The sequence below is a fragment of the Pseudorasbora parva genome, chromosome 3, assembly GCF_024679245.1.
Source record: "Pseudorasbora parva isolate DD20220531a chromosome 3, ASM2467924v1, whole genome shotgun sequence".
NCBI classification, from domain to species: domain Eukaryota; kingdom Metazoa; phylum Chordata; class Actinopteri; order Cypriniformes; family Gobionidae; genus Pseudorasbora; species Pseudorasbora parva.
This window is the reverse complement of record NC_090174.1, coordinates 25,762,170-25,788,352: the sequence shown is the minus strand read 5'-3', so window position 1 is coordinate 25,788,352 and position 26,183 is coordinate 25,762,170. Positions and strand designations below refer to the sequence as shown.

General features: G+C 38.8%; 1 protein-coding gene across 1 annotated transcript; it reads left to right on the top strand.

Moving 5' to 3' along the window:
* Nucleotides 1-916: 916 nt before the first annotated feature.
* LOC137070790 (uncharacterized) lies at nt 917-24,084 on the top strand. The gene is made up of 3 exons (XM_067438239.1): nt 917-2,813; nt 23,363-23,635; nt 23,822-24,084. Exon 1 carries the CDS (start codon nt 964-966, stop codon nt 2,191-2,193), a length of 1,230 nt encoding a protein of 409 aa, XP_067294340.1. The 5' UTR covers nt 917-963; the 3' UTR covers nt 2,194-2,813; nt 23,363-23,635; nt 23,822-24,084.
* Nucleotides 24,085-26,183: the final 2,099 nt, after the last annotated feature.

Genomic DNA, 26,183 nt, shown 5'->3' with positions numbered 1-26,183 from the left:
AGTAACTAAGTTAAAATCATAGCATTTTATTTGCAGTGAAAATAAGCCCACCGTTCTGTAAGTGCTGACAGGTCTGTTTTACCAAGACAAAAATGTTGCCTTATTGGTTCTATAAAAATTACTGAATGGTCAGATATGATCAAAAGATCAAATCAAAAGATGACTTTCTGTTTCAAAACAGGACATTCATTTCATACATGTCCTGTCCTCTATAGCACCAAGAGACTTAAAGCATGTTTATCAGGCAGGAGACACAACAAGTGAATAGGGAAACAAATTACTTATCAGGTTTCCTATAAAATATTAGAAATTATGATGAAAATATTTATTCCCATTTTTACACTCCTTATTTCATTAAATTTTGCTTCAAGAACACATGAATATGCAAATTAAATATACATTACACTGAATGGGAAAACCCACTTATGGTAATTTTACCCACATATTGCATAAAGTAAAATGGTATATCAATTAATTCTGGTATATCTTTCTTAACATAGTTGAGAATAATCTTTAAACAAAGTTTGGTTAAAAAAAAAACTGAATTCTGAAAAATGATTGGTGAATGAAAAAAAAATCCCATTATTTTTGCCTATATATCATTTAATGTATTTTGTTTTAGTCCTTGTACAAGGACATATCATAACATATTAATAAAATATTTTAAAAAATGTTTTCTTGCAATGACAAGAAAAAAAATTCCTGGGTCTTAATCGCTCCTTCTAGGACCAATTATACATTTATATTGATTGTGTTGAACAACTGTCATACAATCGTCATAAACATTCCCAGTATAATATGTATTATTATTTGTAAACTGCTTTTTGTAAGTGCTCTAATTAGTGCGATTCGTGTAGCCTACGGATCATTGTGAACCGGTTCAACTGATTCGCTGAAAATCTCCGACTTAAAAGAATCGCCTCGAGAGTCCGAATCTCCATCGCTTTTCAAAAGCACCCAAACATGGCCACGAGGAAATATGTTCGTAGATCAATTCAGGAAAAAAAGTGTCTACTGGAGAAATACGACCAACTTCCTCCAATGTCCCAGAAGGCTGCCGCGCGTCTGCTAAACGTATCGGGACCGCTGCTTTCGGTCTGGCTCCGGAAAAGGGAAATGAAAACTGCCCAGTCTAAACTTCCTAGGACTGTGTTTACATCTCGGAAGACGTCTCGAGTAGAAGTTGCACTCTGGAAGTGGATCGATACTTGTCTCGAGAACGGTATTACAGTTAATGACTTATTAATTCGTGAAAAGGCGACTCAGGTGGCTACAGAAATGGGTCTATGCAATTTCAGGGCGAGCACAGAGTGGTTGGCACGCTTTAAAGCACGCGAGGCAGTAATACGAGAGATGTTTGAAGGGAAAGACGCGCCGGAGCCCAAATCCGACAAAAACCATACCGCCACAAAGACGCATCGAATCGAAGCTGCGCTATGGCGCTGGATCGACCATTCTCTTGAGAACGGTGTTAACGTAAACGAATCAATGATTCGTTTAAAAGCGGCTCGGTTGGCCAGGATGGTGGGTTACCGTAACTTCAGAGCGAGCACAGACTGGTTCACGCGCTTTAAAACCCGAGAGGGAGAAATGCGAGCGATGTTTCAGATCGACCGAAGAAAAGAGATCACATCTGATAATAATAATAAGACCGCGGTTCCAGAGATGGATTTTCCATGTACTAAAACCCGGCAACTTGAAGGCGCGCTTTTGAGATGGATCCATCATTCTCGTGAGAAAGGCATCACAGTAAATGGATTAATGATTCGTTCAGAAGCGACTCGGTTGGCTCGGATGATGGGGTTCTGTAACTTCCGGTCAAGCGGAGACTGGTTCAGCCGCTTTAGGGAGAGAGTCGTACGTGGGATGGTGCCTTCAGAAAACGCACGAAGTTACCCAACTGACGAAGAAAGTGCGACCGATCACGTGCGTGCAATGCAACAAACTGATAAAGATGAACGCGAAACACTAAAGGATCTGGACATTCCCAAACTCGACCCAACAGTGGTCACGGCTGACCTCAATGGCAATTTACACACTGTCACTGTACCTTCACTGTGGCAAATGAAAGAGGCTATGAAAACACTGGCGACCGGTTTACTGTACAGAGGATTCTGTGACTTTAAACTTCTTCATCAATTTGAGAAAGAGGTTGATGGTGTTTTGAGAAGAGCTGTGACCACGAAATCCTAAAAACTTGGTTTAAACGCATCTCGATTAAAGTATAGCGTTTTAGAGACTAGTCCAGTAGGCCAACTGTACTTATGAGTGTTTATTTCAGCGCAATCACACCGGGATAGACGCGCTTCCTCGGGTGACCACAGGGGGGCGCCAAGTGTTTGTTTATTTCCCTATATTGGAAAAGGGGTTCCATCAAGTTTTAATAATCCACCTTTTGTGTAGCATGAATGTGTATTAGCCGACATGGTCCTTAATTTGTCTTTTGCTTGAATTTTTGAACGCAGTTAAAATATTTTTATTTTTTTATTTTTTACATTTAAGCGTTAATAAAAATGTCATGTTGCTGATACCTTTTTCTCCTTTTTACACGAATAAACAGACACTCAGACAAACCATTAGCTTTTAAAAAAGCCACTGAGGCTTATAAAGCAAGAGCGAATAAATTACCAACCTCCTATTTGAGTAGGGCTGTGCAACCTAATTTGCATAAACATGAGTAATTTATGAATAATAAATGTCCTTGTATTCAGCGTGATCCATTAATTTGCATATCACCATGGCACTACAGTTATTTTTCCTGTGTGCTGTGCTACCATGAAGCGATAAGAGCCTGCACAAAACTGAATCAAAAGGTGAGTATTTATTGCCTTTTTACACTCGAGTCTCCTGCTGTAGTTGAGGCATGAAATATATATATTAACCTAAATGACTGTCATCTTTTTCTCCATGCTTTTGAGTGGGCATAGGCTGTTGTGGGTTTGTTGTCAGTATGTGGCTGCAAATACTATCATGTACTAGTGCTCTGTCATTGTGTGAATTGCATAAACATGATGTTCTGTTGCATTATTGATGAGCTCCAGGCTCTGCCATATAGGTGAAGTGATGGTTTAGACCAAATATGATACAAAATGTATACATCTTTGATGGCGGTTTCTCAGAGCCTTGTTCAGTTTTTTTTTTTTTTTTATCATCACCAGGTGGTCTGGTTGAATTAAAACCACAGGATACCGAGGATAGATTCACAGGTCTGTACTTCTGAATCAGTCAGAGGTCATTTGCATGATCTGTTTGTCATGCAGCATCTGATTTCTGGTGTCAGCACTGCCTTCAGCCAAGAAATGCGGGCTTTAGGTTGCCAGGGAATTTCACCGTGTTGACATTTTGTCTGTGGTGTGTATTGCAGGTGGAGATGAGTAATGTGTCAGGGTTTTATCCTTAAATTGTGAATAAATTCTGGCAGATGACTTTAGTTATCAGCTGATGTCTTTGAGTGTTGTTGTTTCAGTCTGTCTAGAAATCAGATGTGTCTGACACTGTCTACAGTGCCTCAGTTTATCTTTATTTATCCGTCAATATTTCCTCTCCGTAATTTCGACAAATGATACATACTGATGGTTATGAATAAATCAATGTCCAGCCATGGCAAATTTGATGGTGTGGTAGATAGAAATGTACTGTCGACACGATGAACAGCTGTCACTGTGCCCTACTCAAATGCAAGGCAAAAATCAAACGATTCTGTGCAGGCTCCTCATTGAGTTCTAAGCAAATCTATAGAGCTTTAATACCATACACTCATTATGTTGTATTCAGGCTGAAGCATGTGTTATGCATATATTGAAAGTGTATGTCGGTGCTTTTTTCACCGAATCACCTCGGATCTTCTTGAAGGAGCAATATCGTGGCATTGACCCCACCTCTTATAGTAGATTGCAATATGCTTTTGTGAGCATGGCAGCACAAAACCCTTCCTTGCTGTTTACCTGCATAATGCCAATCAATGTTACCCATCAGAATGATTGTCTGAGGCTACAAGTACTACATTACGGCTCATGTATGTCACGAACAGCATTTATCCGTTGTGGCCTTTCTCAACTTATCAACAAATGAAGCCAGTACAGATTCTATAGAGAACCAGACCTTCCTAAGTTCTGCGCAGTATGTTGAAAGATCTTGTAAATGAGTTTTTTTGAACGCAATAGCACTTCTCACCCAACTTAATGCAATGTCTAGGAGCATAATGTAGACATGCATAATGTAACTCGTGCTTTTATAGACAAATACTTGTTTCTGTCTTGTTTAGTTTATTTGTTGTTATATAAAGTAAGAGACTTTTAAAACATTTTTTTGGTATGCAATATATTAGTATCATATTGCTTTATGGCCGTAATTTGACATATTTCAATATTTATCATTGTCAGTACACTGTAAAAAAAAAAACAACTAAAACATAATCAACAAGTTATGACAACATATATTTTGACATTGCTTTAACTCATCAAAATAAAATAATTTAAACTTGTTATACAAGATTTGATTAATGATAAGTTTATTGTAATTTAAGTTGAAATGACTTAACATCCAAGTTGATTATACTTAAATTTTAGCCATCAGCTTTTTTACAGTGTATTTATATTTATATAAATTTAAGTATATATATAGTTATAATATGATAGCAGAGGTAACTGCTATATTATAAAGTGTTAATTTAATAATTTTTGTCAGTGTATGTTAATGTCCATTTTTCATTGTATATTATAATTTAATGTAGGCTATAAAGTCACTTTTAAAACCAAATATATATATTTTTTATATAGTTTATTTTGTTTTATTGTGTGTTATTTTAATTTACTGGTCAAGTAAATGGTAAAAAAATAGTAATTAGGACTATATATTGTCACACACACACACACACAAAAAATTCTTAATTTTTTTTCTTTCTTCGTGCTGGTTATTGTGCAATATTTTATTGATCTTTTGTTGTTTTTGTTTTAAATCGATTTAAGTAACCGTTATTACGCAAGAACGTAAAATCTAATTCCTCCCCTAAAGTTAAAGAACAATTTCACCAACAGTCAAATTCAAATTTATGTTGACAATTAATAATATTAAGTATTTAAAGTTATTTTGTTTTCAAACTGCTTTTAAACCCAAGGCTTTGGTTTCGGCTTGGTCATATTTGGATGTGTACCAGACACTGGCACTGAACAAAGGCAAGCCCAGGCTTTCACATATCATCCACTCTTTATGCAAAATTAATGCATGCACCCCCATGACAGCATGATTTAATTTCCTCCTTTCATTTTCTGTCGCCCGTTGCCATGGACACCAGCGGAGGGCTGTTGTGATTATTAGCTGCTACAATATGGACAAGTGCAGCTCTCTCCATGAAGCAAACAGCTACTAAATCACATGACCTCATCAAATCTCTATTCTGCTTGCAGACTGGCTGGCACTGTGCCATGATCAAGAGATGTAATGTATTCATAGCTTACTCACAATTTCAGGTTGAAAAACCGTTGACGATTTATGTCAGACATACCCTTGGAAGTATTATATTGGCAAACCAAACTATTTTGAAATGACTGAAAAATGCATTTGAGAGAAACAAAACAAATATTCTCCTAGCACCTTTCAGAGGATAACAGGATGCTATTGGCTTGTGGTGCTCATTGCGGAAAAGGCGATTGCGCTAGACAGAATGGCGTCACAGTGTTGCCACCCAGATCATGTTGCCTGCAATGACCAATTGTGTGTGTGTTTATGCGTGTGTGGAAGCATATTAGTCTGCCGTGTCTGCCAGCAGAATAATGTATGCCTGTGAATCCAAGTGTGGAGATCAAAATGTCTCAGGTTGGCATCGGGCACCCTTCCCCCCATCAGCTCTACACACACACCGCAGGTCCCATCCTAACCATCTCTCTCTAATTGGGCTCTGTCTAGATTCCTCAGCTTAATATTGCATCCTATTTGCCTCTTGTATTCAGGGCATCTTGAACCGTACAATACCACACTACAATACTGGGTTTACGTTTTAGTTTCAAAACTGGCTAAACTAGTTTAAATAGTCGCAACAACACAATTTGCCTATTGAAAATGTAAAAAAAGATAATTCTGCCATCATTTACTCACTCTCATGTCATTATAAACCTGACTGACTTTCTTTCTTCTATGAAAAAACTTTTTTCAAAATATTTTAGTGTGTGTGTGGGCATGTTTTTGTAACATGAGGACACAAATGTGTATAATGACACGGGTATGACACAGGTATTACAAGGAGAGGGTGAAATATGAGGACATTGGCCATGTCCCCACTTTTCAAAATGCTTATAAATCATACAGGATGAGTTTTTTTTAGAAAGTAAAAATGCAGAATGTTTCCTTTGATGGGTAGGTTTAGGGGTAGGTGTAGTGTAAGGGGATAGAAAATATGGTTTATACAGTAGTATAAATTGCGATATCAATATCCATTATGCCTATGAAATGTCCCCATATATATCACAAAAACAAACGTGTGTGTGGGTGTGTGGGTGTGTGGGTGTGTGGGTGTGTGTGTGTGTGTGTGTGTGTGTGTGTGTGTGTGTGTGTGTGTGTGTGTGTGTGTGTGTGTGTGTGTGTGTGTGTGTGTGGTTTGGAACAATGTGAGTAAATAATGACACGTTTTTTTTCTTTCTGATCTATCTTGTAAGCATTTTAAGAGTTCAGTTATTTATACCTCACTACTGCAGTGACTGAGGCAAAAATAAAGGACACCCATTGTAACCCCCTTAATTATAAATTCTGGCCACTCTTCTCATTCTGCCACACTTCTCAATAGCAGCGTGTCCTGTCAATATAGCTGGAGGTGAATAGATAATCAGACAGCAATCAGAAATTGAGATCTGCCATTCAAAGGCCATTGCTGTGTGGACGCGGAAGAGGACGGGCAGCCTGAGAGTGTGAGCATTCATGTGAAAATCCAATCCTTCACAGTACACAGCCCCCGCAAAGCCTCGCAGAATGACCCCTTTATCAAAGTGCCATGTCCGTAGCTCTCCAAATAGCCAGCGCGCTCTCAAGGTATAGATGCGTGTACAAACCTGGCTGAGTAATGTATGACCTGTCTTCACAATGTTCTGGGTTTCTGACCCTGCCGTATGTGTGTGTTTGTTGTGAGTGTGTCTGTATGTTGTCCGTGGAATGTTTTGAAATGGTTTTCTTGCAGTATGCTAAATATTAAATGTGTTATTTACATGGCTTTGACATGTGGAAATGTTATTATGCCTTGAGTGTTGAAAGTGTCTCAAAACAGACTGTATGAAATGGCAGTGCTTTCATCCTAGGGCAAAAAGGGGTTACTGACACAGAGATGAAAATATGCCATTAAAATATATCATTTTCAACACATATTGCTAAAAAGTTGTTTTTGGTTTAAATTTGGGCCAAAAGTTTTTTTTTTTTTTTTACTATGATGAAAACTACAGGTGTATGTATGTATTTTACCTGAAAACAAATTCTATGATTTACATATTTTTAATCATGAAACAAGCTTTTTGAGAGAGAGAGAGAGAGAGAGAGAGAGAGAGAGAGAGAGAGAGACTTTAATTACACTGTACTATAGTCAAATTGCAAATGCCCCCTTTGTGCTAATGAAGTCAAAAATTATTTCCCTTATAGACTGTACAGAATAACTAACCGTAAAATGTTCATAATCTCGTAAAAAACAAAACACAAAAAAGCAGGGTTTTTTTGCCTGGGAAATCTGAATTAGTTTCACTGTCCTTATTCTGTTTTTCACTCAAGATGGCTAATGTAGTTATAGGCCTACTTAAAAAAAAGAGAGAGAGAGAGAGGTAAAGAAAAATTAAACAAGAAATATATAACCTTTTCATAATTCAATTTTTACATTTAAGGGGAAAAAAACACTGCGGATGGTGCCCACTTATACCTCAAGATGGCGCAATAACCTCATTGTTTGACTGGATAACTACCTTAAAAATTGCCATATTTAATTTTATAGCGTTTTTGAAATGTTCATCCAAGCATGCTTTGCAACATTACAACACTATACTGAATAAAACGACACTAAGAAAGGAGTTTATTTAGCTTTCTCTGGCTCGATGATACACAAGCGATGGAGCTCAAAAATGTTGTAAGCTAACAGTGGAGTTTAGTACTATGGTGATTACAAGTGGCTGTTGATTAAGCTATTGGCCTTTATGGGCTACTCGTATGTCTTTCTTTATTCATTGCATTCGCCCCTTTTTCTTCTTGAAAGAGACCAAATGGATCCCAGCAGGTGAAAGTAAAGAAACGTGAAAAGACGCCCCTTTTCGGTTCTGCTTTCACACCAACACAATACCCCGTCCCACCTCTTTCTGTCCGGGTTTCCTACCTGATTAAACCTCTTCCTATGAACCCATTGAAAGATGGTGCAAAACCTAAATCAACAAAAGCTGTACGAGCCTCTTAAAATTTCAAACCCTTTAACAGTACGCTTCAATTAGCTTTTGTTTCTTGTGAGCATGTGACAGAAAGAGCGAGAGAGGCAAGAAGAGATGTCTTTTTATATGCTTTAATGTGATAGTTTACTTGGTAAATTAATTCTGAGATTTCAAAGGTAAAACTATTAGTTTCTTTCTGTTTCTCTGTATGTTTGCAGAATTCGTTTAGCATGTGTTTTCTTTCTTAGTTGCATTAAACAGCAAAAAGCAAAGCAAAATTACAGAATTGTTTACATTGTTTGTCAATAAAGTTTTTGAATTTGTGATTTGTCGAGAATAGCCGTTTCTTTTGTTTTGGAGAATTTCATTTTCTGTCACTTAATTTTTGGTGCCTATAATGCGCAAATTGATTCTATTATCAGTGTGTTAGCAGGCCTCCTTTTTGTCATTCAAATGAGTAAAACTTCAAATAAGATTTTTTTTTTTTTTTTTGCCTCATCTTCATGCAGTGTTTGGTGTTGGTGAGTGACATGGGAACCCATAATTGACTGAGTGTAAAAGAGGGGAGGAAAAGGTATGGCGTATGGCATCGTAATATGTAGATGCCATGCCTCTGTTCTTCAGGAGTGACATCATATATCCATGACAACTATACACGCTCAAGCTTTGATCAGCACTCTGTCACTGTTTGCCTCTAGATCAACTTTCCTTTGGATTTTCACCTCTTTATATTAGTATGTAGTATTTTTATTATTATTGTACTGTATGTTTGTTGGCAGATTTAAAATTGTGTGCCCTAAATAAAACACATAAATAAGTGCAAACTATCCATCTCTTAGTAGTCTGATTTTTAAATAAGATTGTGTGGATGGCAAATTACATGGTATAACCTCAGTGACTAGTGTGGAAATTAAAATGGGGGGGGAAAGCAGCAATGTATTTATTATTTAATTGGTTTTGTAGGGGCAAGTAATTGTATGTTTATTGTTATTAATTTATTTTCACAGTTTTAAATTTTTTTATAAATTCAACATTGTGCATTGCTTAATTGGGGGACTGTTAATGTGAAGCGTGGAAAAATTCCATAACTAAAATTGGTAAGTTCCATTCAATGATAAATTAATTTATTATAACTGTTATCTTTGTTAATAACCAATACACATACCAATATATTGTGAATATAATAATATAATGTATATATTATTTATGTGTTGCAATAATATTGTTTATATTATGCATCATGAATAATATAGCCTATAATAGCAAAAATCCAGTTTTATTTATCCTTAATAAATTCCTTAATCGTAATTCTGACCACATTTATTTCAAAGGAATAGTGCACCTAAACGTGAAAATTCATTTACTCACCCTCATACTGTTCCAGTGTTAAACAATGCAATAAGTATTGCAAGGTCATACAATAACTTTGTGTGTCTTTGAGACCAACATTTTACTCATTATTCTCTGATATTCTTCTTTTCCTCTGTAGCTCTCAAATCTCATTTGTATATTCATATATTTTATTCATATTTAAATGAGTTGCAGACAGCCCCTGGTCCCCTCCACATGATCATTCGTCTTTAACAGCTCCTCTTGTGTTTTACAAGAAAGAAATACAGGTTTGGAACAACATGACTGTGAGTATAGAATTGTCAATATCTGTGTTAACCATCCTTTTAATAACCTATTGTAAAGAAAAAACATGCAATGCACTATGATGCACTCTAGCATGTTCATTTAGATTTGACAGCATAATAAGTGAATCTAATATTTAGTTATAGACAGCAGCTCTGTGTAATTTACCTTTTTTATACTGATGATCTGATTGACAAACCCGTAGAGAAGAATGGATGGGCAATGTCAGTTGCTACCAGAGGGGTGAGGGGTGAGGTTGGCACACCCACAACCCTGTGGTCACCTCCAGGCATGATATCACACACTGACAGGCAGACGTGATGCCACAGCACTTCACACAAACATAGCCACATTGACAGCCGACTGACCCTGGCTGACAGCACCAGGAAGAAGAAGTGGGGGAAGGCAGAAGTTCTCAGTTTGTCCGTCACGGTGTGAGTGTGTTGCGGAGTCGACAACGTTTTTCTTACAGTAGCCCCCAAAACCCTCCGCATAAGAACACATTCACATACCCAAACATCCGTGACCTTACTGGACACGGGTCACTGTACATTAGCACTCGAGCTGGATGCAGTAAATAGTGAAATAGTGTATGTCTGTGTCATTACTGAAGGGTTGAGCTGAAAGACTTGTAGCAGGCTCTAACTTGATTTAAGTTAATATAGCTTGACTTGAATGGATGTGGCTTTGTGCCATCTGAGCACCACGTTTTTTAGTCATTAAGCATTATAGATGCATTGGCTGTATGTCAAAGGTTTAGTCACAAAAGCTTGGGTTGAACCAGAGCCTGTTATGTGTTTTATCTGTATTCATTATAACGTAATGTAGTGGGCTTTGCTATTAACAGTTAGTTCAGTTCAGCAATCAATAGAGGCTTTCAATTATGCTAAGACAGTACCATACCGTACCATGCTCTGTACCGCATATGGCTCTTTTATCAAAAAAGTCTTTTGAAGTCGTTCTATAGAAAGACTGCAATGGTAAAAATGTGCAGGGGCTCATGAGCATACAATTGCAATGAAATGACATCACTGATCAGAGGTCTTTCATTTCAATTTGAGACAGCAAGGCCATCATCTGTTTTCATCCTGCATTTATGTGGGAAGGGAAGCGGAGAAACCACATTGTCTTTATGTTTACGGGTGAGAGAGGTATACTCTATGATTCCCCTTGAAGTTTCGAGAGATGCCAGTGAAGATCCAGGCCTCTGAAGTTGATAACCCTATCATGTGACAAGGAGATGAGAATGACTGAAGCATTTAGAGCCCTTTTGAGATCCCTCCTCATTAAAGAGCAACCTCTCATGGTTAAAAAAAGTGGGGGTACAGGGCAAGTAAAAAACAAACATAAACATGATGTATGATTCCCCTATAAGGCTCAATATAATATTGCTTGTTACATGAATTAAAAGAAAGGTGTAGAGAAAGACATCAGCGCGAGAGTTAAGACAAAACAGTGTAGATAGAGTCACATGCGCAGAACATAAAAAAGGAGTTGGAGTGTCACAGCTTTGTACACCTCCAGATGTCCTCTATGTTGGTGTCTTTTTGGTCTTTTATGTCCATTCTTCATGGCTTGGTCTTTAGCACCAGGAGGTTCCAGTTCCATGTACACTACAAAGTCCTTAGTTTCTGGTAAGAATTATCAAAGGACTGATAGTTTATCCCCTTCATGCTGAGATGATGACAATACTAGCCCTGTGCTGGAACCAAGAGTAGCCAGGTAGAGCCTCATCTTGTGTAGGCACCAGATTGAGCCTCTTCAGGTCCCTCAAGCCCATTGAAGCAGGTTGTTGACTGTCTGTAGGTGATGAGAGGTTGTTGAGGGCATGGAGCCTTGCTGACAGGCATGAAAGGGCCAAGGATCACCTGTCACCCGCCTCATCACATCAAAGTCCCAAGTAGAAACTCCTTCTGTGAGGAATCTGCTCATGAATATACTGGGCAATCGGATCCCTCTTATTAGTGAGATGGGTTTTTGTATGTTGTGTGTTGAGGACGGATAGCATATGAAAAGTACCACACCTCTTGAAGTATGTGCTTTCACCAGGAATATTTTAATGGTATCATCATCTTCTTTTTTAGTGGAAAGACCCCGGAGTGCCGAAGTGAAAGGGGCTTGTGGTGTCCCCCCGAGCCCTTGCTTTTACCCCTTAATCCGTTGGCTAATAAGTTCATAGCCAGTCCATATGCTCTGGTGCTGTTCAGGAGGGGGAGGTGTTGCCCCATGCTACTTACACCGAGCGGACCCATTTCTCAGGTACCTCTCCTGCTGACCGACCTTTTGTTCTATCGGATCAGTCCACTCCACAGCCAGAATAGTCTGAATTGATTAGCCCTGCACCGTATAATTGCCAGCAAATCCCACTGAATCGTTTCCCATCCATTTGAAAAGGACAATGTTCGTTCTTTTTCTCCCCAGCTTTTCTCGCCGCCCCTCCCCCATTACCCTCCTTTTCATGCCACTTGCTTCGTCTCCTGCCCCACACCCCAAGCCACCTCCTCGAGGTAAGGCGAGAAGGGGGGAGGGGCCGGAGGAGAAAGCGCTCCAATTCCGGACGAGCCCCCTACCCGAGCACTGGCAAAGGATGAAAGCGGGCGGCGGGAGGACGTGTTCTAATCCGTCACCCCGGAGTGTGAGTGGCGGGCTGATCGGAGTCCTTACCTGCCGGTGCACAGTCAGGGTTGGGAGGACAGTGGGAAGAATCCAGGGAAGGGGGAAGAACTGGGGTATAGTGTGAAAAGAAACTGTGGGGATATGCACAGGATTATTCAGAGGCCCAGGCGCCAGCGTCAACTGCTCCTGCAGCTCTACTTATTCAGTTGAGAGGCCCAAAATCTCGGGTCGGGGCAAAAGTCCATCAGTCTTACTGAGAATATTGTTATATTGGAGTAGACCTGTAGGGCTGATCAAGTGTGCCATGTGCGGAGCAAAGGCTATTTTAACATGTTTTTCTTTGACATGGCTCTTTCTGCACCCCATCATGCAGCTACAATTCACGTCTCTCTCTACAATGTTTGTGACCGTTCCACGCTGTAATTTAATAGTACACAATTCATTTTAATATCACACATCATAAGTTCTGCATCAGCCATTAGCCCAGAAATCTCATTGAGAAATGAATGTGAACCACCTTCACAAGACTGACAACACACAGGTTTTTACAGTTATCCTTGAGCAGGGCAGAATGTCTTTTATGAGTTTTGAGATGTACAGACTTTGTTTATTAGGTCATCATTAATAAGATGCATTCTAATAAAGTCAAATGTCTAATTAACATGCTTTATCCTCTTCATGCATCATGTACCTCACCTTGAGGATTGATTGCCCTTCAGGAGAATGATCTAAACTGTCTCAAAATGCTTTGCATAACTGAATGCCAAACAGGTAAATTGAAAATGTTTGGTAAAAAAAACAACTATATTTGATTTCATATTTGAATATCCTTATATGATACAAAATTTCCATCATTCTCTTGTTTTATTCGAATTTAAATGGCCTTGTTCTTTGGACATTGGGGCAGGTCCTTTGGGAAAAGGTCATAGGTTTTGGGTGTTAAGGGCTGTGACCCTTTCCATTTTTGACCAGGTCCGTGTTTAAGGTCAAACAAGCTCCTATATAGAAGGCCCTCATGGGGTTTTAGGAGACACAGGGTCTATTGTCTGCTCTGAGAGCTGGCCACAAACAAATTTGGTATGTTTTTTTCTTTCTTTCAAAATGACCCGGGTGGCCACATGCTAGGGATGTCTGACTAATGAGATGGTCACTGAATCAAACCACAGGAAGAGTTAGGACAATACTACAATCATTAGTTATTATTAATTAATATAAATTATTACTTTTTACAACAATTATAAAACTCAAGAGTTAGGATATCGTAACCCTGAAAATGTTGTATAGCAGCCTACAATATCAACCTGGGACTACAAAGGGGTGGGTGGGTGTTTTTGTATTTAGTTTTAACATGCTCAACTATAAGAATGATTGGTATCAACAGAGTATCGATATCAATGAGTTGATAATTGGTTTTCCTTTATGGTGTTCTCTTCTGTCCAAGTTCACCCATATGGCAGATCATGTCCTTCCCAAGGGGACTCTTTGACATTGACAAGATCTCTGGTTAAAGGTCATATTGGTAGTGACCACTGAAGTGGTTGATGATGAACCGGTCAAGCCCCTCATTTTCAATGCCCCTCCCCTTCCACCCAAAATGAGCCATTTTACCAGCTTATCTATTGACTCAGGTTCCTGTGAAAGGCAGGGCAAGTAGAATGGCTGACATCCCTTAGGTCAAAGGTTAAATGGCAAGGACTGTTTACAGGGAAAAAGTTAAATTCATGATCATCATAAAAGCTGGCTTAAATAAGTTGGTGGTTCGCCTTAAACAATACATTTTTTCAATAAACTTTGTGAAATAAATGTACAAATCACAGTTTGTTTGTAATCAACTCTCATCTGATAAGCCTGGTCAATTCTCAAACAGTAAACACTGATTAAGAATATGCATGTTTAAATTTTAACCTCTGTTTAGCCAGTCTCTCTTGCCCGTCTCAGAAGGAGTCTCCTGGGACACTTCTCTGCTTTGCTGAGTCACTGCTCTGCTTCATGCCAGATAGTCATCAGTCATTCTTCCCATGTTCCCTATTGTCCTTCAAAGAGAGGCACTTCTAGTGTTTGACCCAGTGAGGGTCGGTGCTGGGTAGATGACAGACCTGGGGTGTGAGCCTATCTGGCTGCTAAAGTTCTTGAATGGCTCCCTGGGAAACTGCGTAACTGGGAGTGGTGGAGTTGCCCAGGACAGCATGTGGTTATTTTCCAGCTTGCTGCCCCTTTAAAGGCCTCAGTCCACAGGTTCTGTAAACAGTGCATTGAGGAGGGGTGTCTCTTTGACTGTGTATGAAAAATGGAGAGAGAGAAAAGCATGAAGGAAGAAAAAGCATGGCCTGATGGGAAAGTCAGGTAGAGAACTTGAGAACCGAGATGATATCACTGCTGTGCATGGTTGGATAGCATTGGCCCATATGTGTTCTGAACAACCAAAAATGAAGAGCCCGACTTAAATGCCATAAAAAGCCGTAATCCTGGCTTAGTCTAAAAAGGTTGTTTGAATCACATTTTAGGTAAAAGGGAAATCTTATTTGAAAAATAAGTTTACATATATGTGTATCTGCCCTGTATAAATTCATACTCTGTTCTGCATCTGTTTTGCTCGTCTGCCTGAGTTCAGTTGCATCATAGCTGTCTCTGTCCAGTAATTGATTCCTTCACTGTCAGCCATTTTCTCACTCACGTCCTCCCCCCTTTCTCATTCTCCATTCCATCTTTAGCATGGGCAGCTAAAGGAGGCAGATTTATCTGCATCACCCTGCCATGATGACAGAGTAAATATTCATCCAGACGGCCAAGGTTCTCACACCATTACTAGGGCGTTCACTGCCCCGCTTGTACAATGCTTATTTTTCGAAAAAAATGAATGGAGCCAAAGTACTGAAGGGCACTGAGCTGCCCAAACAAAAGTTTGAATGTTATTAGCCAAATACAGAGTCCATCCAATAGGATTATATATATATATATATATATATATATATATATATATATATATATATATATATATATATATATATATATATATATATATATATATATATATATATATACAGAGGGAGAGAGAGAGAGAGAGAGAGAGAGAGAGAGAGAGAGAGAGAGAGAGAGAGAGAGAGAGAGATGATTAGTGACGTGATTTAAAGAGCAACACAATAGTACTGCAAGGCTATAGTTTAGCATTGGTGTTTGCAATGTGGTTATGATCCATAATTGACATGACATATGGTCTTTGTGATGGCCCATCACCAAAAATATTTTAAACATCCTCAAGATCAGGGTAAAATCCAGTCTTTTTATGTCTTTTATATCTTAATGTTGATATGAAAATAAAATCCACCTGATTTATGTTAAAATATAGGTCAATTAGTCCTATTCTGTTGTCACGTCATCACAGCTTTACCAGTCCCTGCACTGTAAAAAAATATTTAGAAAAAGTTACCTAGTTGCCTTAAAATTTTGAGTTCCTTGAAATTAAAATTGTGAGTTAATACAATGAACATTTTTTGAGATTCGACAACCTTTATTAAAATATTATTAATAGATTTTGTAACCATATTGGGTAATTGTGTATGTTTTATTTCTGATGACGCAGTGAAACGTGCCAAATAGTGCTATTTTCATGATATATCAAATTTTTTATGTGGTTCAGACACAATTATTTTTGAGATTTTGAGTTTCTATTTATTAAACAAATTTCCTTCATTGTATCAACTCAAATTAATTTCAATAAACTCACAATTATAAGGCAACCAGGTTACTTACTTTTTTAAGTTAAACCAACAACCAACATTTTTTTTTACAGTGTGTTAAAGGGTTAGTTCACCCCAAAAATAAAAATGTCATTAATGACTAACCCACAGATGTCGCATATGGACTACTTTGATGATGTTTTTATTACCTTTCTGGTTCTTCTGAAAAGGGAAAGTATACCGTATATACGTTTTCAAAGGAGAGACAGAAAGCTCTCGGACTAAATATAACATATCTTAAACTGTGTTCCGAAGATGAACGGGGGTCTTACGGGTGTGGAATGACATCAGGGTGAGTCATTAATGACATAATTTTCTTTTTTGGGTGAACTAACCCTTTAACAAGCATTAAAATAAATGATGGTGGTCTGGGGTGCACTAAAACATCTAAAATCCTGTGTGTTTAATCCACTTAGTTCTAAAGATAGCTATACATTTAATTGGTGACCTGTGAGATATTTATTTGTTTAGATGTCCTGAGGGGTTATCTACATGATGTTTGTGAGGTGAATCTGTGTGTAAGTGTGTGTGTGTGTGGGTTGTGCTATTGGTTTGTGTCACGCTGGGAGCCCCTCCTGCGAGGCACTGCAGAACACTAAGGTGGGTGCAGCTGCAATGGCTTTCATCTCCTCAGGCACTCGGTGGGGAATCACAGTATTTATGATCTGTGTGTGTGTGTGTGTGTGTGTGTGTGTGTGTGTGTGTGTGTGTGTGTGTGTGTGTGTGTGTGTGTGTGTGTGTGTGTGTGTGTGTGTGTGTGTGTGTGTGTGTGTGTGTGTGTGTGTGTGTGTGTGTGTGTGTGTGAGAGAGAGAGAGAGAGAGAGAGAGAGAGAGAGAGAGAGAGAGAGAGAGAGAGAGAGAGAGAGAGAGAGAGAGAGAGAGAGAGAGAGAGCAATGAGGATGCAGTGTCTGTCATTTGAAGCTAATTAAGGGTGGCAAAAATATTGAATTTCTCTTTCTCAGACCACACATCTGGGATTGTAACACTGGTTATTCAATATATCAGTATCAGTTAGGAGAAAAGTGAAAACTCTTTCAGTGTATTTGTACTTTAATCAAAAGAAAGTCGGTTCAGTTGTTCACATGCCTTTTAAGAGAGCATGCCTGTAAGTTTCCATAGGAACAAAGCTATGATAAATCATTCAATGGGACTGGATTGTGCTGACAGCGTCCACATTTGAAGGACATCTGCTCTCCCCAACAGTGTGTCTGAGTCGATCATCCACTGCGACTCCCTTCTGGGCTACGTGTGGGGGGAAACGTGCGTGAACGTGGCCACACGTGAATCTCAGAGGTTGCCCATGGCTAGAGCACAGGCAGTTAATCCGCAGTACACCTTTTGCTTGTTCAGATACCGCTTACAGTTGGGCAGAACATTTTAGACCCTGCAGTGTGCCGCAAGGCAAGAAGTGATACCTGCAGTGAAGAGTGTTCGCTTCGGGTGTCTGGTTCTTTTCTTCTGTTTTGATTTGGCTCATCCTTAAATCAGTGACAGCGCCACGGAAGGCCTCATTGAGATTTAACTTTTGACTCGGAGGTAACATCTCAGTCAAAGTGCACTGATCAGGTCTGGCATGTAAGAGAATAGGTTCAATCTTGATCTGGGGTCTGTTATATCCAGTGTAGATCCAAATTATGGATCTCCATCTTTCTCTCCATCAGGAAATATAAAATTTTGTCTGGTATTCAAAGTCAGTCAACTTGGTTGTCATGTTAACTCTTCTACCAGCCGATAGGCAAATGCGGGGGAAGAGCGGAAGGCAGGAGACGGAGTGATAATAAGTAACAAGCAGAGCTTATAGAATATATATTTATGTCTTTTTCAAAGCTCAGTCTTGGTCTGGCCAGAAACAAATTCAAATGTTATGGCCTTGAAGACTTTAACTAGACAATTTGTCTCCAACTAGTTAGTTACTGGCAGTTAAAGAGTTAAAGAGTCTGGCAGTTGAAGAGTTGCACAAATTAAGGCTAAATATTGTCTTTTAAATACAGGAAAATTTACAACTATAATAAAACAAAGAGGAATATGTAATTAATATATACTGTATAAATGCACTACCATGTTTAACATTTATAATGATATAAAAGATTTTAGATGCTTTTTCTGTTCATAACCTAAATCTACCTAAACCTACCCTCACAGAAAACTTGTTTAATGTTTGCTATTAGCTGTTTTCCACATGGGGACCAAAAAATGCCCCTCCAAAGACTTTCTATCATAGATATAGTTTATTGTTATTATTTTTTAATATACAGTACAAACTGAACCCTAGCCATCGCACAAAACTTTCAGCATTTTTATATTTACAAAACCCAGCTTCATGATTTATAAGCTTTTTCCGTGGGGACCTCAATTTAGGTCCTTGTGGGTCCTAGTCTGTGTGTATTCAGTTTGAAGTCCTCACCAGGATAGATAGATAGATAGATAGATAGATAGATAGATAGATAGATAGATAGATAGATAGATAGATAGATAGATAGATAGATAGATAGATAGATAGATAGATAGATAGATAGAGAGAGAGAGAGAGAGAGAGAGAGAGAGAGAGAGAGAGAGAGAGAGAGAGAGAGAGAGAGAGAGAGAGAGAGAGAGAGAGAGCAATAAGATATTTCCTGTCATTTAGCATTCCATTCTGGATCTCAGCAGAGGATTCAACAACTAAGCTTCTTTGAAAGCCATTGGTTTTCATGGCATTTGCTGTTGAGCATGCTCTAATCTGAGTTTGACTGGTTTGGAGGATAAAGGAGCTGCTCTGTTTTTTAGACTTCTCTGTAGATTCTGCTGAATTCTTACTCTGGCTCTGATCGCCCTTCTCAGCTTTCTACAGTGAGAGTCCTTATTATAGATGGCACCACTCTCCCAGTATATTCAGAGATGTGAGGGCTGGCTTGATCATTAGTTACTGGGGTAAAAGGCCATATCAAAGTAGCTTCCAGTCATGCTCTCGTGCCTTAAGGCCTGAACTTGGAAAGGATCTCAATCTACCTGTCTACTGTAAAAGAATTATTGAGGAATTTGATAAAAAAAAAAAATCAACATTTAGGCGCTTTTTTATATGCACTTTTTTTAAAACGTGAATGTAATGAATTCCTGGAAAAGAGCAGCCTTTGTATTTTAATAATTGGCTGTATTTTAATACTGCTCGGAGTAGCAGTAATTGTATACTGCTACTCTGAGCAGTATACAAATCTTGGTATTAAGGGCACTTTTTGTGTTCCTTTGCCTCTTCTTGACGGATTGCTTCCTGTACTCCTGAGTCGCTTTGGATAAAAGTGTCTGCTAAATGCATAAATGTAAATGTAATAATGTCTAGTCTTTCAAGGGGATATAAGAAAATTTAAGTTTTGTGCGAGATTTGAGGATGACAATTTTAATGCAGCTCGACCTGACTGAACAGATTTAGATCTGTATGATTTCTGCCACAAAAATTTACAGACACACATTTTGAAATCGTTTCCCTTTAAAAAAAAAAAAAATGTTTTGGAAGTCAACTTCAACTTCAAAAAACTGAAAATGCTTTTGAAAGAATTATAGAAGCGAACATCATTAGATAATTATGATATTACCACTATTCCTAACATTACTACAGCTAATGGTAATAAAAATAGATCTTAACTTAAATATTGTCCTAAATGCCCCCATAATAAACTACATAATCAACATATAATATTGTAAAAGCACCTAGCATGCTCTCTAATCCCTTTTAGCAGTATTTTAAACAAATTAACCATTAAAAGCGGAGCCCTTTTTCATTTGGCCAGCATACCACGAATATACAAACGTGGAGACACTTTCTACTCTCCCTTTTCTAGAGAGCTTTTGTCCTCAAGTAAGGCAATAAATGACAGTCCAATGTGTCTGTGGCATAAGGCAGTAATGATTGCATGAAATTACAGAGGCCTCAGCAGGCCTCCCCCTCCCTCTCACAGGTAGCTGGATCAGCTCTCACCCCTGCTTTCCTCTCTCTCTCTCTCTCTCTCTCTCTCTCTCTCTCTCTCTCTCTCTCTCTCTCTCTCTCTCTCTCTCTCTCTCTCTCTCTCTCTCTCTCTCTCTCTCTCTCTCTCTCTCTCTCTCTCTCTCTCTCTCTCTCTCTCTCTCTCTCTCTCTCTCTCTCTCTCCTTGCCTCTCACAAGCTATTCAAAGGGAATGTATAACTGAATATGAGATGGAGCGGGCGTCTTTCAAGGGCCAGAGCTAATGAGACGTTTTACCTTGAAATCAGAGCAAGACAGGAGGAGACCCTGTTGAGCTGAGCTTGCATAGGGGGATCACAATTGGGTCTGGATCCTTCAGCGAGAGAGAGAGGGAGAGAGAGAGAGAGAGAGAGAGAGAGAGGGTGTGATCCATTCCAGACAGGAATAATGCTCTCAAATCAGAGTGGATTATGACAGGAGGACATTTTCAAGCGACAAAGTGACCTCACAAAAGAGCTGGCTTGTTCCACGCTAACGTTGACCCGCTTTCTTTTGTTGCTTTTGTCCTGGGAGACACCTGTACGTCAATGTTAAATCTGTAAGGCTTGGCTTTCAGGTGAAAGCAACAATTACTCTCACTTGGAGAGGCACAAACTGGAACGGGGTTGGATGGAGGTGATGAGAAGGAAGCGAACAGGTACTCTTGACAGTTAGCAGTGCCAGCATGGATCAGAGAGCCATGTTATATGAGGCCAGGGATGAAAGGGGACAGGAGATTTGTGTTCTGAGGGGTCCTCTTTTTAATCAGGGGCCCAAAGAGATTGTTGCAGAGCAGGCCACTAACCAGTGTCATGCTAATAAAAGAGAATAAAAGTGTGCATGGAGGGTGCAGCTAGTTATCTACACTCCAATTAATGCGGTACCGGGAGCGAGATGCTTATTTGCGTAGCATTGAGAAGAAGGGAGGCGGGAACGCTGAAGTGTGGGGGAAGGGTAAAGAGGAGCAGCCTAAGGCCGTCCATCTTTTGTGCAATTGTATATGCGCGAACAAAGCCGCACGTCCAATCTACATTGCGCGCATGCTAATCACCGCATTTGATAATGAAAGTCATTTTGGGCCATGGCATATTTTTGTTTGAAAGATGATGGGGAAGGTTATTTATTTTCCTTAAAATAGCACAGCGAGTAATAGCGGTAATTAGCAGCAGCCAGGCTGCTATGGTGATATCACATCGTTTTATTCAGGGATAAAACATGCGTTTTTATGATTTAAATAATGGGACCGTTCACCAAGATCTCAATCATAGGAAAGGGGACTCAAAAACACATCAGTGCTCATACACCCCAAAATTACCTCGGCCCTTTTCAACAGTTTTGTTAGGAGCTCGACCCCGTGACCTCCGATGTCTGCCGTAGTCCTCATCCCCGCTTTCCCACAGACAATCCTGCAAACGAACCCATGTCAAGAGGCTCAGCATATGGCCCAGGGCCGTGCCTATTGTCTGGAGTGGCGGGGCAGGATGGGCCACCATTATTGTCACCATTGTAAGATTGGCAATGTGTCTGGAGAAGCAGACACACGGCAGGGTGAACGGATCACAACAACTGTTTGTGCCCTTTCCCACCAATCCACAATCACGTATCAGGCATTGGCTTCACAAATGCCTGGTCATTGTTAATGTCAAGGCCCAAATGTTGAGGCAGAACTCCTAAAGTCATTATGTTAACAGAGATCCTGTCAAGTGCATTTGATTTGCATATGTTAAAGCATTTCACCAACTGCAACATGTTTCTAGAGCAACATCTTTGTTGATACTGTAACAACATACCAGTCAGATTTGAGAGACAAGTTTACAGTTAATCTGTCTACACCTATCATTGCCCACTGATTTAAGGGATAACTTATGGGCAGGGGTAGGCTTAGGGGTAGGTATATGGTTGAGACTACATATTTGGACAGAAATGTTGTTCCAGGATCAATAAAATATGTTGACCTCACAACGCATTTAACTCTGCAAAATCACGACGTTCTGCTTTCAATGGTTTGAGGTCTGTTAAATGTCTTGTCAACTGTATTGTATCAGAAATGGCCAAACATATCACATCAGAGTAGGTTTGCTGTCCACAAAGACTGTTTAAACTAATTATAAGTCAATCTATTTCGTGCAGAGTTGCGAAATGTTGAAAATATTTGTTTAATGGTACTGCAGAACAGATATTAGGCGCATTTCTTGCATCTGCTAGTGCCTTCCTATAAACCACTTAAAACTACTCTGTGTCTTTTCCTAAACTGTAAACTGACAGAAAAATAAATGAATCACACTCCACCGGCAGATGATGAGGTATCTGAAACATTTGGTTAAAACGAGTTTCTGTCATTCCTGGAGCTTGATCTAAAATTCTCATTCATCACCTTTTTAGGACAGGAAGGTGCCGATGGCGGAGCACATTCTTGTTTGATTTGTTGAAGCTGACATTCACTCTCTGAGTAATTTTGAACATAAAGACATTACAATTATGAAATCAATTTATTTTCGATATTGAAATCTTTTCCAGCGGCACCCCCTTAACCCCCTCTATGGCAAAGCTTTGTTGAATAATTTGGCTGTACAGACACATTTTAAAGTCACAGAGAACTTGACTGTTAATAATAAAGAAATGTACTCATTGTTAATGTTAGTTAATGCGTTCACGGCTGTTAATTAATGAGACATTACTGTAAAGTGTTACCGCTTTATTTTATAGTTTTTTTTTATAATTAATAATATTTGATCATTTTCCCCATGCCTGTCTGTTATTTTTCAAGCTTTAGCAGTGTCCATAGATCACTACTGCACTCTATGTACGCCTTATTTAATATTCTTATTGGAGCACACAAAAAATCCTGCATTTAGAGAGAAAGCTTGCACATGCCATCTTAATTAAATTGTTGCTAGGTAACAGAGGCGATCTGTTGGTAAATGGGCAGGGTTTCGCAAAGTGAGCAGAGGCCGTTTACACAATGGCGACACATCGCACTTGAAATACGTCCATTGCAAACTTACAGACTAACCCTTATTTCCCACTGTCTTTCAGGCAAGCAAACAGAGGACACAATATGAGTTTCTCACCTCCAGTGGTGACTTATGGGGAGTCAGCTCCTATGGCCTTCTGGGATACTATAGGCGTAACATGCCTCCAGCCACTGCCCAGCAACAATTCCCTAATGACAAATACTTCTGTATAGGATCATCACTATGGTCACACATATACCAAGACAAGCTGAGGACATGAGCAGGCCAGGAAAGCTGTCATGTCTGCGGATTGTGGAAATAAATCTCTAAAGCAACTTCCCGGGGAGGCAAAGAAGTAAAGTAACTTTTTTTTTTCTGCATAGATACTGTATTGATAACACGTGCAACTAAGCATGTCCTTTGTTTGTAACAGTTCTTCATGCATTATTTCTCTCTCATTAACCTCCTTCATTTACAGACACTGTAACAGAAATAATGCTTACTTATTCCTAGCTAATTACCTTTTCCTTTTTAATACTAGGTTACTATTCTAGCAGAAGAAAACGAAAGAGTATCTTCAGTGATAGTGCTGGTATGCCGGAATCTAAATGCTGGTGTCCCTCGGGGGCTTCGGTTGACTGGCTGTTGACCTTTGCTGCTCTCGGACCACTAGCCACAGCTCAAACGAGAGGCACAAGGGACACATCAAGGGCAAATAAGGGCTAAAGAGGATTATAGATCAGACATATGCCCAACAAAGGCCGCTTGACTGAAACTTTGTAATAAATACAGTTTGTTTTTGCACGCAATGGCCATGTGTGAGATTTTTTTCATCATCTAGATCACCAGACATAGAAAATAAGGTGTGTGCTTGCATTATACGCTCTTATAATTATTTTTGCTTTAGTACATAAAAACAGAATGTTTGCTTTCTGTGATCTACCCATTTGTTTCTGAATGTAATATTAAACTGATTGATGTTTTCATCATTTTATTATTGTACATAACAACAAAATACAATTCAATTATTCTTTGACTTGCTGTATGTAAGGCAAATCAATATCGCACACACAAGATTTAAATGAAAAATTTTGTCTTTAAATGTTTAAAAAATACCTTAGATATCGTTTTGTCCTAGTCCAGCATCTCTTTCTTTGTAGGCTACTCCCATTTTCATCGCTCTCAGTTTTGATGCGCACAGTCCCTTCAAGACAAAATTAACCATTTTAATGAGATATAACAAATTAAAACCGACATTAAAAATTAATGACAAGGCATATAATAAAAAATAAAGCCTTTCTAGAGATCTAATTCATGTTAAGGCTGTCAGTACATGATGCTTTCACAAGGGGGCAGTCACTTCTGGTCAAATGCCCTCTCGTGAGCGGTTCTGAGTTCAAGTCATTAAGCTGTGTACTTAATTGCATTTCAACTTTCTCTACAAACACCGTCCAACCTCAAATACTCCATAATATATAAATAACATAGCTCACGTGTTGGCTCATATTCCCTCTCTTCTAAAAACATGTAAAACAGTATATCTTTGAAAATTACACAAATATGTCCGCTCTGCAACTAACGTGTTCACACATGTTCTGTATCTGCATTATGGGGAATCAAGTAGTCTTTGAATACAGCTCTCTGTGCAAAACCAAAGCGTCCAGGTTAGTTATCTTTCTCAAGCGTCATTCCTTTCAGTCTATTCATTTCTGGACGAAAAGAACGAGGTTAGGTCAACCATTATTACAAGTTCTCATTATTTATTTTGCTGCACTCAACTGAGCTAACACAATAATGAAACTCTCATTATTTATCGCACAGTGGATCGGTCATTAAAAAGATACCTTTCGAGAAGATTCGCTCGTTCGGGCACTGGGAACGACGACCCTCAAAAGGACTGTTTGGTGGGCCTCAGATAAAATGGTTTGTGTGAATGGAGTCTTCTTAGGAAAAGAAAAGAGCCTCTTCGGCTGTTTGTTTTGGAATTTGTCTCATTGATCCAAGAGCGGCAACTAAAAGATGAGGCCAGGCTCGACAATAGCACTCAGGACATTACTCCAGCGTTACACGGACGAGCACCATTCACATTCATTCTATTCACGATAAGTACGGGTTTAGAAGATTAAACAATACTAAATTATTAGCATGTATTACAGAGATGTTTTATATATATAGGCTATATATAAAAATAAATAAAATAATAATAACTCTATAGCATAACTATCATACATAACTATCATACAACAAAAAAGAGTGTGGAAAAATAAAATCAGGAAAAAAGAAGGGAAGTCATGCCGTTTTCTTGACAATCATTTATTAAACAAAGTGAAAAGTAATAAATAAAGATAAGTACTTAAAATGCATTAAGAGAGCCTTTTAGGGTTTTAAAACAGTTCCCAGGTACTTCCCTACTGGAATACTGGGAGAGAGAGAAAAAAAAGAAGTGATTTGTCTCTTCAATTGTATATAGATCATTTCTACCTCACATTCTGTTATTTGGCATTAGGGTTAGAAACGTTTAAAGACATCTTTAAAAGAGAGTACGTTTTTAGTAACACATTTTTAATACATTTTGGTCACTTTTTTTTAATAGTGGTGGAAAGTGGAAGAAAATCAAAATAAGGCAAAGGACATAACCCTTTAGGTGAGGGTAAGACTAAAATGGCCCTGCTGATGAGAAAGGTTGTGAATGTTTACAGTTAAAATAAACTCCCTATTGCATCCATCAATCTTCACAGCTTGATAATCAACAGGGAAATAAATAACAGCTCCCAAAATTTGAGTTCAGCATTTTACTGCCACGTTATATTACAAGTGTGCCTTTGATGATAACGGACGCACCTTTGCAATATAAATGCCCCTCAAAGTCCACAACATACAACATTTAGATTTTGAATTTACCT

Excerpts from the sequence above, each read along its gene's own strand:
- LOC137070790 (XM_067438239.1), top strand. The coding sequence starts at position 964 with ATGGCCACGAGGAAATATGTTCGTAGATCAATTCAGGAAAAAAAGTGT.